This window comes from Phoenix dactylifera, chromosome 6 (genome assembly GCF_051530095.1).
Source record: "Phoenix dactylifera cultivar Ajwa chromosome 6, Ajwa_hap1_PhDact_Kaust_v1.1, whole genome shotgun sequence".
Lineage (NCBI taxonomy): Eukaryota > Viridiplantae > Streptophyta > Magnoliopsida > Arecales > Arecaceae > Phoenix > Phoenix dactylifera.
In genome coordinates this window covers 29,907,215-29,920,885 of record NC_143195.1, presented here as the reverse complement: position 1 = coordinate 29,920,885, position 13,671 = coordinate 29,907,215, and the positions used below count along the sequence as shown (strand labels likewise).

Here is a 13,671-nt window from a genome sequence, read left to right as displayed (position 1 = left end):
CTTCTTGTTTTTAATTTTCGGCGGTTGCCGTGCCACCCTGGTCAACCGAACCCCTTCTTTCCCATCTAAAACCTAAATGCTCTCTTGTGCCCTATTTTGAGCCTTACCGTTGCAAAGCTCACCGGAAACCACCATTTTTGGTCGAGCACCAAGTAACCACCGCACTTGGTAAGTCCCTCACCTCCATATAGTTATTTGGTGAACAAACTCGAAACCGAGCCCCATTTTTCTGTTTTTGGGCCAAACCAAGACTTTCTTCTTGGTCTTGCCACCTTCGCTAGCCGCTATCGCAGTCACCACTGTCTCTACAGTCGGCTCCACCGTGACTGGCCGCCGGATCCTCGGCACCCACTGCCGGATCTTCTTCTCTCCTCTTCCCTCTCCTCTCTTCTTTCTTTTCCCTCTCTTCCTTTCCGTCTTCTTCTTCTTAGTTCTCATTTTTCTTCCCATTTTAGTTTTCTTCATTTAGTTATTAATTTCTATATATATATATATATATTGCTCTTTTCTTTTGTTGTTAATTTCTCTTTTGTAGCCTATATACATGATGCATAGCTGATCTTTGCCATAGACAACCAAATCCAGACCCTTGATTGAACTTGAACTGAGACTCTCTCTTCTTCCTCTTTCTCTCTCTAAGCAAGAGCAAAGGATCTTAGTTCAAAGCCCTGACTCCCTTTGCTTAGATCCAAGTTGACCTATGGGTGGAAACCCTAAATCGTCCTAGGAGCCAGACATCATACCGACCCTGTATCTCATCTTTGTCAAGTACTCTCTAGAATTTGGTTACCATTGACCTTTAGCAAGCCACTTAAATTATAGTTCATCTTGATCAATTTAGCTCGCTTTGTTCAGACCAACCCATCCAGTTAGGTACTGCCCTTGATCGACCTTGCCTTTTCTTCATCCTGATTTGGGCATGAGATCGTATTTCTAATAGTATTTTAATTTATAATTTTACTTGACTTCTAAGATGACGATGAAATTAATTATATTTTTAATGATATTAAAATAGGTGAGCTTGACTTGCCAACATGAAGTAGGCTTTTAAAGCAAGAAGAGGTAAGTAACCCGATGTTTCAAAGTGTATTTTTCGAATTTTTGATAAAATAATAATTACTTTATTAAATTTGATTATGATATCTATTTTATACTTGGTTAAACGGTCATGTATGTTATTGTTACGATAGTAATTATTTTAAATTATGTTATGTCTTATGTTATGAAATTTGAAAAATATGGCTAGGTAAATTATAAAAATTATTTTATATATATGAATTCTCCGCACGGCTATGATCTAGCCTCGGCAATGGAGATTATTCGTTGGCCCTATCGATTTGTAATCTGAGAAATTAGTTTTGACACCGAATCACTGATGATTAGAATAGTGATATTTAGATACCGAACCACCGGTGATTAGAATAGTGGTATTTAGCATTTTGTGCATTCTATATCTGATCCATACCATTGGGTTACGTAGCCATAGGGTGATGTTGAATTTCTAGTATTAGTTTATGAAAATAATAGTAATTTTCATAAAAGATATATTTATTAATTGAAATTTTTTTTATTCTCAATAAGTATCATGCTCTTTAACTATTTATTTATTTGGCATACTTAGACCCTACTTTGTGGTATTATGTTGCTTAGTGGGCCAATGTAGCTTATTATTTCTTCTTTCTCTATTTTTTACATCTTGAATCATGATTACTCAGAATTTGAGAGAGTGCGCTAGATCTTATGGAGATATTCATAATTATTGGAGTTCTACTGTAGATTATTTAGACTAGTTTAATTAGAACATCTTATTTGATTTGAATATTTTGACTTATGTCACTTTAGAGTAATTGATTATGAGAATGATTTATTTTTAGATATTGATTAAATTAGTTTTTGAGGATTAAAGAATTATTATTGTTGCTTTGAGATTATTATGATTTGATCTATAGTCTTGCATGCTTGCATAGTCTACCCTATAGGTTTGGGGCTTTTATTATGCTATGGGTTTGAGGTGTGACAATTAAAGAGATAAAATGGATGAAAGCAATATTAATGCTTACCAATTATGAATATTCATCTGTACTTTGTTTTGTCTCTGTTAAACAAAAATCAGATGAGGCGGGAAAAAAAAACTTCCTATTTTATAAAATTTTTGTAAGTTTACATCTTAAGAAAGAAATTAAAAAATTATAAATTTCATCTAGTAACATAGTTGTCAATTCTATAATTAAAAAAATAAAAAAATATAGTATATACTACATAGCTAAGTAATACATATCAAACAAATTAGTTATTTAGCAAGTCAATACATACATCTAGTAAATCGATATATAATTTCTAAAATATGTTGTTTATTAATACACAGTATACAGTTAGATAATACACACCTAGTAAATTTGTCGTCTATAAAATCCAATATATACTTCCAAACAAATTAATACACACTTTCCAGAATATCATATTCGCCAATACACGCCATATGGCTGGTGATACATACTTATCGACTTTCTGATATATACTGTAAGCTTATCTGATAGATACCTAATAGTGATCAAATATATACTTTCAGATAAATTGATATATATTTTTCAGAACATGCTTTTTATCAGTAATGTTACATGGCCAAATAATATACATTAAGCAATTAATCATCTTGCATTTATTTTTTTTAAAGTTACGAGATTAACGGACTTCGTTAGTAGCAAAAGTCTTATTCTTATTTAATTTTTGGGTTTCCTCTTTAAGATAGGCTTAGAGGAAACGTGGCAAAATAAGAGTTTCGCTGCCCCATAAGATATTTTATAATGCTCTCCCCACATGATTTTTGTTCGTCTATGTTCACTTTTATTCATGATTTCATCCTAGGATCGGCATCCTAGTTCCACACAAACCCTTTCTTTGATGAATAATATCATAGAAAACATAAATCCATTTCTTTTTGGATCAATTTGTCCATATCCTGGTACTTCTCTAAAAAATTAAATTATCATTTTATAAATAATATTTATTAATAAAAAATATTACTTATGTTAAAGATGGATAAATCATTTTTCATTGTAATCTTTTTTATTCCTAAAATATCCCTAACCCTACCACAACAATATAATAATATAATAATAATATGTTATATATTATTATAGTATTATATTATAGTATATAATTATATTACATTACATTATAATATATTATAATATACTGTGTAAGAATATTATGTAATATATTATAATATATAATGTAATATATGTTACAGCAAAATATTTTTATTTTGTTCTTAAAATGCCCCAAACCCTATAATGGTTGCATATAATAATAATATAATATAGTGTATACTATTTTACAATATAATATAACAGGAATGCTAGTTTTCTATTATCAACCAAATATATTAAAATTATTTTTATAAAATATATATTTTTAAAGATTATATTTTTTTAAAAATATTTTAGTAATTTTTTTTGGATGTATCAGAGCTAGAATTGGCATTCCTCTTGCGTAAATGTGGTATGCTAACATATTTTTCAAAAAGCTAATGAAGCTATGGATTGGATGGTTGCTTATGTGGCCAGCTATTTATTTTTTTGATTTTTCTTGTACAAATGGTTTACCCGCAAAGGAGTAAAAGAAGAAGAAAAAAGTTGGGCCTCGTATCATATGCTCCCGTGACGATGGCCCACCATTAGTATCATTGACCCCATCATCCATTCCCGAGCTCAAACGATTCATTGCATCTTCCCAGTCCGTCGGATCAAAATCAGACGTTCCCAATCAATCTGGACCTTCGGAAGCTGCTAGAAACCGCTAGGCCCTCCCCCCCAAATCCATCGAAGGCGAGAAACAAAACAGCGGGCCGTAACTCCCGTTTAAGGAAAAAGCAAACAAAAAACCCCAACAAAACGCCACACCAATCCCCCTGGTTCTCATCCGTTTCTCATTAGGTCAGCCTTTCCTCTCTCCCACCGCCTCTCCTCTGAGTCCATTTTACTTCGATCGGTCTCTCGGAGTTTACGGAGATGGACGCGGCGAAGGTGGAGGAGCTGCGGCTTTTCGTTGAGCAGTGCGAGAAGAATCCGGCCGTCCTGAGTGACCCTTCCATCGCCTTCTTCCGAGACTACCTCGAAAGGTATCCGTCGATCCTTTTTTTTTCTCCTCAAAAATTTTTTGCTTTCCATTTGCGTCGATCGATCCATTGTCGTCTCGTGCTGTCTGATGCGATCTCTTGGATCCGGACTCAATGCCGGATGATGGTGTTTCAGCTTGGGCGCGAAGCTTCCTCCCGCCGCTTACATGCCCGGGGAGTCTCCCCAAACTCGGGATGCGGTATTCTCCCTCGCCCTAATTCCTCCTTCCCTTCCTTTAGTCGTACTATACAATTTATTCGTGCAGATGAGAATCTTCACATCATATATGGTGAATATTATTGAGATTTTCGGGCTATTTTTTGTTTTTGTTTTTTTTTGCTTGTCATGGACATTTATGTGGTGATGTTCGCTTGGGAGAGTCTTAGGGTCAGAGTTGATTTTGTAGATAACTTGTTGCTGGGTTAATTGTCCAAATGTTTCATTAGTGCATCAAGAAATTGTTCCATTCAATTTCAAAGTGTTCACCGAGATGATATATCTAATGTTTGTGGTGAGTTGCGCATCTTTTGTTTTCCTCGCAAGGTTGTTGATTCGAGTGTTGGCCACCCATAGCGCATGTGAGCATTTGAAGTTTCAGAATCTTGTACTCTAGCTTTTAGTATTCACCGGAAATGCGTGAATCCTTCGGTTAACTCTGATAGAGACCTCGGAGTCTGGTAAGAACTGTGGCTCTTTTTGTATGCACTCTCATAAAGAAAGTCACGTGGCATTGAACACTGAGTAAGATTTAAGTTGGCTTGGAACGGCATGAGTTGCCTGGATTGTCATGAGGGAGTATTTTAGATGATTGATTCAGCTGACTGTTCTATTTGTGGAACAAATGGATAGGAATCGTATGGTAATTGCATTATTTTAACATTATCAACATGTGAACTGGCATCACGTGGTGAACATGATTCTTTACCGTGTCGATTGAGGAGGCTTTTTATAGTTTTTTGAAAGATTACAACATGCTTTTCTCATTATATTTGGGATACTCCTTTGAAGGCACAATGTTCAATCCTTCAATGTTACCGGGTCAAAACATTGATGGTAGCAAGAAAAGTTGGTTTACAACCAATTTCCAGGACATGGTTTAACTTTAGGAATGTTGAGGATTTTCCATGTTGCAAGAAACAAAGTGCAAAAATAAACTCCCTGAGGTTGAGAGCTATCCTGACTGATTAGAGGTGCTGCAGTTAATGAGCCAGAAACTTGTAACAGGAGGGTGTATTTACTAAGACTTAATTTATCTGTTTTGCCTCCTTCACTATGTAAACTATTATCTAAAGGGTAAGGGAAGGGTATATTTACTAAAGAGTGTATTTATTGGGATCTGCTTCTCTTTGTTCTTATGAACAGAATTTACCTTCTTTTTTTATCTAAAGTAATAAAAAACTTGTTTTATGAAAAAGTGCATCACTTTTTTGTCTTAGTAATAAAGAGTGTATTCTTATAAGTCAGTTGATACGTACGTTCACAAATTCTATTTCTATATTCCTCATCGTTCTCTCTTTAAATCTATTCTTATGTGTCTATCTGTGTATATCTTATGTGCATCTGCCTGGGAATGTAATATCATGTCTTTATATGTTTCAACATTAGTTGACTACCACGAAGCATTGTTTCATGAACATGGACATTGGAGTCAGATTTCACAGGTCTGCAAGCATCTGACCCAGCAAGAGGAGAAATACTCTATATGTTTGGTTCCTGAATAATTTTAACTGGCATATCTTATTAATTTTATTCGAAAAGGTATTGCTTCCATGTTAATCAGCTAAGACTATTGGAACCCTCCCCTGGATAGTTTTAATCTGGTTAAAATTGTAAAATAAAAACATGCTTTTCAGTGTTTCTGAAAAAAACCCAAAAGTGCCCCTCATTATTGGGGCTCTATTCAAGAACCAGAAAAAAGTTGTTTGGCTGGATAAACCTGAGAAAACTGAAAAAGCTGACTTTGTTCAGGCTTGTCTATGTTAATTCAGGAACCAAACAGGGCCTATACATTCATGCTGTTCTACAGAGAAAAAGAAAATCATTTCCAAAAACACAATGATAATTCTAAAGAACTTTCCTTTTAGTTTAGTATACGACCATTGTGTATCATATATAACTATATGTAACGCAAATTCCCTTTTAACCTTGAAGAGTTACCATAACCGTGTGACCTCCATTATTTGCATTTAACTCCTATTGGTACGACACTTGTAATAAGTGCATGCCACTCTCTGTCTAATGTATTAAATCAAATAGGAAACTATACTACAAAAATTAGGGGTTAATTTATTAATCTGCACAATGAAAATTTAGTAGAAAAATAAAATCCGTATCTAAAATAAAATCTATTCCATTTTTTTGTAATAATTCCTTGAGCTGCCTGCCCATGAGTCCCATGTAATGACACCATTGAAATCTAGAAATATCTGTCTACTACATAGTTGTAGATACTTCCATGACATCCCTTGCTTTAGTATTTGTTATCTTTAAGGAAAAGAAACAAGAGCAGGTCAACTAGAATTGAAAGTGTAGTTATCAAGCTATATAAAATGTTATTAATCTTTAATCTAGTAAGATTCAAAGCCGTAATGCTTCCTATCACATGCACAACATGTGCGAAGTGCTAGTGTGGTATATGTGATTCATTACTTTTGGAGTTCTGGCAGATATGTCATCATGTTTTTTGAGTATGTGTTGACTCGTATCACTTTCTTTTATAGGTTCTTGATTGATATGTCATAATACACAATAAAATGCAATGTTACGAATTGATAGTGCTTTTCGGGCCTAGAATTTCGGTTCGCAAAACCGATATCGTGGCCCATACTTGTCAGGTACTGGGGTAGGGTATCATACTATACTGACATATGGTATGCATGCCACACATGGTATGCATGCTGGTGCCGATGAGGCTCCAATTCATCCAATCGGGGATTTTGCCCTTTGTCTAGAGAAGGGAAGTGCAGGAGGGAGGCCAACCAATCTAGGATTTGGCCTAGATTTTGATAGAGTGGGATAGGGGAGGGAGGGAGGCCAGCATCCTACTAGTGGTTGGTAAAGCGGCAGAGAAGATGGTGATGGTGAGCATGGTGGGGAGGAGAAGGCCAGCATCCTACTGGTGGCCCAGGCGGATGAGCATAGTGAGGTGCCAAGCTTGATCTAGGAGGTGGTTGGATGAAGGAGCTGCAGCGGCAAGGCAAAGAGCCTTCATGGATGGATCAAGAGAGAAATCGAGAGAGAGAGAGAGAGAGAACTAGCAATCAAGAGAGAGAGGATCAAGTGAATGAGGGTTCGAGGAGGGTTGGGGTTTTTAAGGGATCGGTTGGACCTTGAACCAGTAGCCGTCAATTAGAATCGAGTCAAACCAAGCGAATTTGGGTATTTCTGCTCGGTGCGGATTGGTTCACACCTGTTCCAAACCAATATGCAGAATCACCGTGGTTCCAATGTTGGTTTGGTTCAATACATCCCGACTTGGGTAGTTTGTTAAAATGGTTTGTTTTTGGTGTAGTTATGACCTATATTCTTTTTTTAATCCTTAAAACTATATATTTTTATCTTCTTTTATAGAAATCTTTATTGAAGAGGAAGTAGTCTTTATATGATTGCATCAGAAATTTAGGACAGAATCTCACCTTTGTTTCATGTGGTTGAGCATAGGTTTTGGAATTAAGTTGACTATATCCCTTGTCTACCAAAATAATTTTTTTAAAAATAGAAAAATCGATATAAAGCCTCTCCATCTCCGCTCGTCTTCATCAATCTTCTTTACCTTCTATCAAAATATCATCTTCTCTTTAATCATTCACATGCCTTGTCCCTGCTTTGTGCTAGCCTTATTGCTTCCATCATTGGACAAATTGAAAAAAAGCCTGCTACGATGCAATGTACACAGAAGCTTCTCTCTGCAGCGTTTCCAATACCATTGGGACACCCTGACTGCGCTTCACTCTTAGAAACGAATAACCGAGCCTTATCTAGATCATAAACTAAAGTTGGCAATCGCTGACCCTGTTAACCCAGAAGATATACACTGGTAGGCAGAGGAGCCTACCTCTCTGGAATGGTCATGAGTTCCCTATTCTTGTAGTCCAGATTAAATTTCAGTTCGGTTTCTCTGCTGTTGGGTATCATTAGTCAATTAATCTGTTACGACCAGAAAGTGAGCTATACTTTCTTTCCATAAGGGTGCAGATTATATAGAAAATAACATCAGCAACCTTTTCTGCAGTGCTGAAACCAAGGCTTTTTTTCCTGCAATTAACTGTTGATATTTTGTATTTTTGTTCCTCTTCCCCTCAGGTGTCATGGAAGTATCTGTTTTTAAGACATTAGAGAGACATCATGCATCATGTATTATTTTTGGGCTTTCTCTACTTTTCTGTTTTGTTTAGGATTTGGAAAGCTGAGGCCAGAGTTCTCGTTTAATTGATACCAATTACAGAAAAGCGAAATGGTGGATGAAATGGATGAAGATCTTGATGAGGATGATCTCAATGCAAAGGGTGCTGCTTCAGTAGAGCATGAATCTGACGATGAGATTGTTGAATCTGACATTGAGCTTGAAGGAGAAACTGTAGAACCTGACAATGATGCACCACAAAAGGTGATTTGCAATGGATATCATATTTACTGCGTATGAGTGACTTAAAAGTCATGAATGAGTGCAATATCAGCTTCTGCCAATTTTTATTTTTTTTCTCCTTCCAGATGGGAGACCCATCTACCGAGGTAACAGAGGAAAGTCGTGATGCTTCTCAAGAGGCCAAAGGGAAAGCTATAGAAGCAATTTCAGACGGTATAGCAGCATCTGTTGTATCATATTTTAGCCATACTTAATCTGAATCTGTGAATCGTTGGTGTTGGCTAATTGTCAGGGAAGTTGGATGAGGCCATCGAGCGTCTTACGGAGGCTATCTTGCTGAATCCAACATCAGCAATCATGTATGCAACCAGAGGTAAATGCTGTTCGATCACTTTTATTAACACTAATTTTCTATTGATTTCTTCCTACTTAGCATTTGATAAATTTTCATGCAGCATCTGTGTATATCAAGATGAAGAAACCGAATGCTGCAATTCGTGATGCAAATGCTGCTTTGGAGGTAATTTTATATAGTATAATCAATGTGCTATTATAATGCTGCCATGCTTTTATTGATTCCATTTTATGTACATGTTTGTTTCACTAAATGTATCTTATCTAATTATCCCTGCAAAATTGGGCACCAGAAATACACTAGGGACATATATTTCCCCATGCTTCTGCCATCTTGTATATAATCCATTCCGGTGTTCATGCTTATATTATAATGTAGTATTTTTTCGCATGCATTGATAGCATAATATATCGTTTCGTTTTAACTTGCTTATGCCATCTATTACATGCCTGCATGTCATCAGTTTCAGCTTGAGATGTGTCTTATCATAATATATGAACATATTCTTTCCATATGTAAACAATTCTTTAAACCAATGCTTACTGTTGTGAAAATTCCACTTGTGATCTAAACAAGAACTCCTACGCTTCCCATTTAATGCATTACTATGGCCTGAATTGGGTTTACGTTTTCTTTGGTCATTGTCTCAGATCAACCCTGACTCTGCAAAAGGCTACAAATCCCGCGGCATGGCTTTAGCTATGCTTGGGAAATGGGAGGAAGCTGCCAAGGATCTTCACCTGGCATCCAAATTGGATTATGACGAGGAGATAAATGCTGTGCTTAAGAAGGTATAAAAGTTTCCAAACAATTGTAAATATTGCTAGTTATAACACTATTTAATATTTTACATTTTTGTGGTGGCATGCAGGTTGAACCCAATGCACACAAGATTGAAGAACATCGTAGAAAGTATGAAAGATTGCGAAAGGAGAGAGAAGAAAAGAAAATTGAGCGTGAGAGGCAGCGTCGCCGAGCGGAGGCTCAGGTTGTTGGCATAAAACTAGTGCCCTCACAAGGTTATGTAACTTATAGGTTACACATTCTGACTTTGACCTTTTTTCCAGGCTGCTTATGAGAAGGCAAAAAGGGAAGAACAATCATCAAGTAGACCATCAGGAGGTATGCCAGGAGGGTTCCCTGGTACTAAGCCTGGAGGGTTCCCAGGAGGTATGCCTGGAGGGTTCCCAGGTGCCATGCCTGGTGGTGTACCTGGAAATATTGATATGAGCAAAATTCTGAATGTAAGAGACTGAACTCATTTTAACTTATCTTATTTGTTTGCATCATTACATGATAGTTCTAGGTCTACCATATCATACTGATTGGGCAAGCTCTCTTATCTGAAACAGGATCCTGAACTAATGGCGGCATTTAATGATCCAGAGATAATGGCTGCTCTCCAAGATGGTATGCTGTTTTCCTTGCTTCTGTTGCTTCTTAATTTTTTATCCTGGTTATATTAATTTGTTCTATCAAATGTTTATTTTGTGCTAGTAGTAGTTCTGACTTTATTTTTTACTAAATAAAACTGTTCTGTGAACTTCTATGATATCCTTGTGAGGAAATCTGCAAGTTAACAAGCTTTGCTGTAGACATGGATATAATCGAATCAAAATTATGGGTGCATGCAGTAGCAATAAACTGCAACTTTAGTTTCACCCAAATCGACAATAAACCCCTTGGCAGTGTTTGGCTGCTAGTTAAGTAGTGGTTAGTGGATGGTTATCCGTGTAAGTAGCCAAGAACTGTCAATAAGTTGGGCGTCAATTCTTACTGGTTATTAACCTGGCTAAACAGGTGAAATAAGTTTTACCACCAGAAGTCACTTCTCCCTCTTTGCTATTTTCCACAACCTAACCCATTAGCCCTCAAACCAAACAAGGGATGTTATTTACCCGTGTATAAGTGATTATGGGTGGTTGCCTGAAGTTAAAGAGGTCTATCACCTGGTTATCTGTCTGGCATCCAAAGGCTGTCTTAGTCTCATAAATGCTTTTGTTAGCTTTAAATTAATAACTACTGTCCAAAAATCTGCCGACAAGATGTACTCTAGTAACCCTGAGAGATGGCTAGGTCTATGTTGCCATCGAGTTTCGGGTTTATGCCCTACTTCATGCTCCTTAAGTTAACCACTTTGATGTCCTATATGCAGGATAGGAATCCTACCACCCACCCCACCCTAAAGAAAAAAGGGAAAGAGAAAGGAAACACTACAAGTTCATTCATGAAAAAAATAGACCTGCACTTGTTAATTCTGACAGTTTTAACATTATAGCTGAATATTTTTGGAAAGATTAGTTGAAAAGGGAAGTGGGGCGAATAAAATATTGTTTAGTTTATAGGGTGCACGTGGAGGCCAACCTTTTATTTGTTTTCTTGTTGGTTAATCACTCACTCAAACAAATATGACCTTTGTGTCTGATTCTGAGTTCAATCTTTGTTCTTATGCATTTACTATCACCACTTTAGTTGATGCGATTTATATGCTGCCATTTCTCTCTGATAATTCATGTTTGTTTTCTTGTGGTGCAGTGATGAATAACCCGGCAAGTTTCGCCAAACACCAAGCCAATCCCAAAGTAGCTCCTGTTATTGCAAAGATGATGGGGAAATTTGCTGGAGCTAAGTAACAGCATTTAACAGTTCGCAGTCCCTTTAAGGTGTTTGAATAGGTTGACGTGATTCAGAATTGTTAAATCGTGATTCCTATAGTTAATGTTTGATCAATGTTTATTGAGTGGATTCAGCAGTTGTTTCGTGATTGGTGGTTTGTTGGTCAATGGTGATTTGGAGTTTAGTTGGTTCTTAACAGGAACTTCCTGTGGTTTGTAAAGTAACCTTAACCGGATAAGGTAGCAAGGCTGCTGCAGGCAGATTCTCTCCGTAACTGTCATCTTGAGCTAACCTTGCCTACTTATCCAAATTTAAAGCTTATTTGCATGCGGGTGATCTTAATGTAACCACCAGTATGAATTTAGGTGACATTGCGTGGCTCAGGAAAAGAAAATAAAAAGATGAGTATGACTTGTTAACATTTGTTATTGGTGATATCGTTTTATCTAATGAATATAACTGCTGCTAAATAGGTTTTTGACTTGCTCCAAAATGCCTTCAGATTGAGACTGCGTTATATTTTCTTCTTAGTATATTTTTGAGAGCATGCGGGCCAGACTTCACCGCTGCCCATGCCCGCCTCCTTGGCTAAGAGAAATATCTTCTGAGCGGGTGTGTGGCTCGTGTTGTGCATTGTGTGATACTGTATGGTGCATATTAATGCTTCAGATGGGTGAAGCTTGCTGCATTATTATTGAGATTCTAGGCATAGTACTTCTGTCAACTGCAGTTGATTGATGTTTGGGAGAACTCGAGGATGGTTGGATCTGCTCGGCTAGGGAATGGATGGATGGTTCAATCTAAGGGTTCATACAAATATTAAAATAACCACTAGATCATAAATACTTTGTGTTATTAGGAAATAGGTCACCAGGGAAGATAGAGGATAAAGGCAGGACAAGCTTGAGCATTACTGGGGTGGGGGAAGTGAAACTATTTCAAGTTTGAATAATGCACCTGCAATTTATGGAGTAACCGAAATAAGCAATTTAAAGGCATGCTTAAGTCTTTTGAAACGAAGTGCCGTACAGGCCAAAGTTGACTTGTTACTGAAAAATTTGAGAAGCCAAATTTGACTTGTAACTAAAAGTGAAGCTCAACTTGCATTTGGTGGCATGGGGTCTTCTGATTGATATCATCCCCTGTTTGGATTTTTTGTGTATCAGATATCCTAGACTCAAGGAGGGCTAGGTTTTGGACATGGTGTCTTTCAAATTTCAATTAAGAGGAATGCAATGAGGAGCTGGCTCTGTGCACGCATAAGGCTCATTTTGTATGGAAATAAAGGATGATATCATGCTAAAGATATATATTGATGTCTGTAGGAACAAGAATTGCCCGGGTACCAAAGCAAGCTAGAAGGGCAAAGAAAGAGCCTCCAGTATTGGAGTAGAAGATATACAACTTAGCACAAACCATTTATATTGAAAAAAAGGCACAATGCAAGCAATACCAGAGCTACGAGAAGATGGGCACTTAGTAGGAGTCGATGATTCTACTGCAAATACTATTCCATCATCTTCTTTGCATCATTCATTCATGGTTTATGCCGATAGATGGCTTCCTCCATCTGTATCTGGTATATATTATAAAGTATATGGTGTCCATTAGAATTTGTTGCCGCATAATTCGAGCTGAGGTGGGAGTGTAGCTCGGACGACCTTGAGGTCAATTGGAAACAGGGCCGGCCCGAGCCCTAGGCGACCGAGGCGGTCGCCTAAGGCCCCGAGCCAATGGAAGCCCCGGGAGGCTGACCAAAAGGAAGCAAAGGCCCCCTCTAAAACGGGATCAAGAGCTGGCTACGAGTCTTCCCCCTTGATGGAAGGGAGGTGGAGAGTTTCCTGGCCTGCAGAGGGGACTGTAGTTTTGTTTTGGGTGGGGAGAGAGAGAGAGAGAGGAGGGATTTGGTTGGCTTGAAAGACGCCTGAAGCCACTCTCATCTTTCATCCCTTCTCTTTTTTGGTTTTGGTCTTGGTTTTCCTTCCCTCACATTACTC

The 13,671-nt window shown here is 37.3% G+C and overlaps 1 protein-coding gene across 1 annotated transcript; it reads left to right on the top strand.

Moving 5' to 3' along the window:
• Positions 1-3,820: 3,820 nt before the first annotated feature.
• On the top strand, positions 3,821-12,095 carry LOC103702792 (FAM10 family protein At4g22670). Its single transcript, XM_008785356.6, has 11 exons — positions 3,821-4,120; positions 4,254-4,317; positions 8,563-8,724; positions 8,829-8,916; positions 8,996-9,076; positions 9,159-9,223; positions 9,709-9,849; positions 9,930-10,046; positions 10,126-10,302; positions 10,411-10,468; positions 11,594-12,095. Exons 1-11 carry the CDS (start codon positions 4,011-4,013, stop codon positions 11,689-11,691), a joined length of 1,161 nt encoding a protein of 386 aa, XP_008783578.1. The 5' UTR covers positions 3,821-4,010; the 3' UTR covers positions 11,692-12,095.
• Positions 12,096-13,671: the final 1,576 nt, after the last annotated feature.

Bases quoted from the DNA above. Each gene is read 5' to 3' on its own strand.
- LOC103702792 (XM_008785356.6), top strand. From the start codon at position 4,011: ATGGACGCGGCGAAGGTGGAGGAGCTGCGGCTTTTCGTTGAGCAGTGC. The intron at 10,303-10,410 runs GTAAGAGACTGA...TATCTGAAACAG, and splicing joins ATATGAGCAAAATTCTGAAT to GATCCTGAACTAATGGCGGC. The intron at 10,469-11,593 runs GTATGCTGTTTT...CTTGTGGTGCAG, and splicing joins AATGGCTGCTCTCCAAGATG to TGATGAATAACCCGGCAAGT.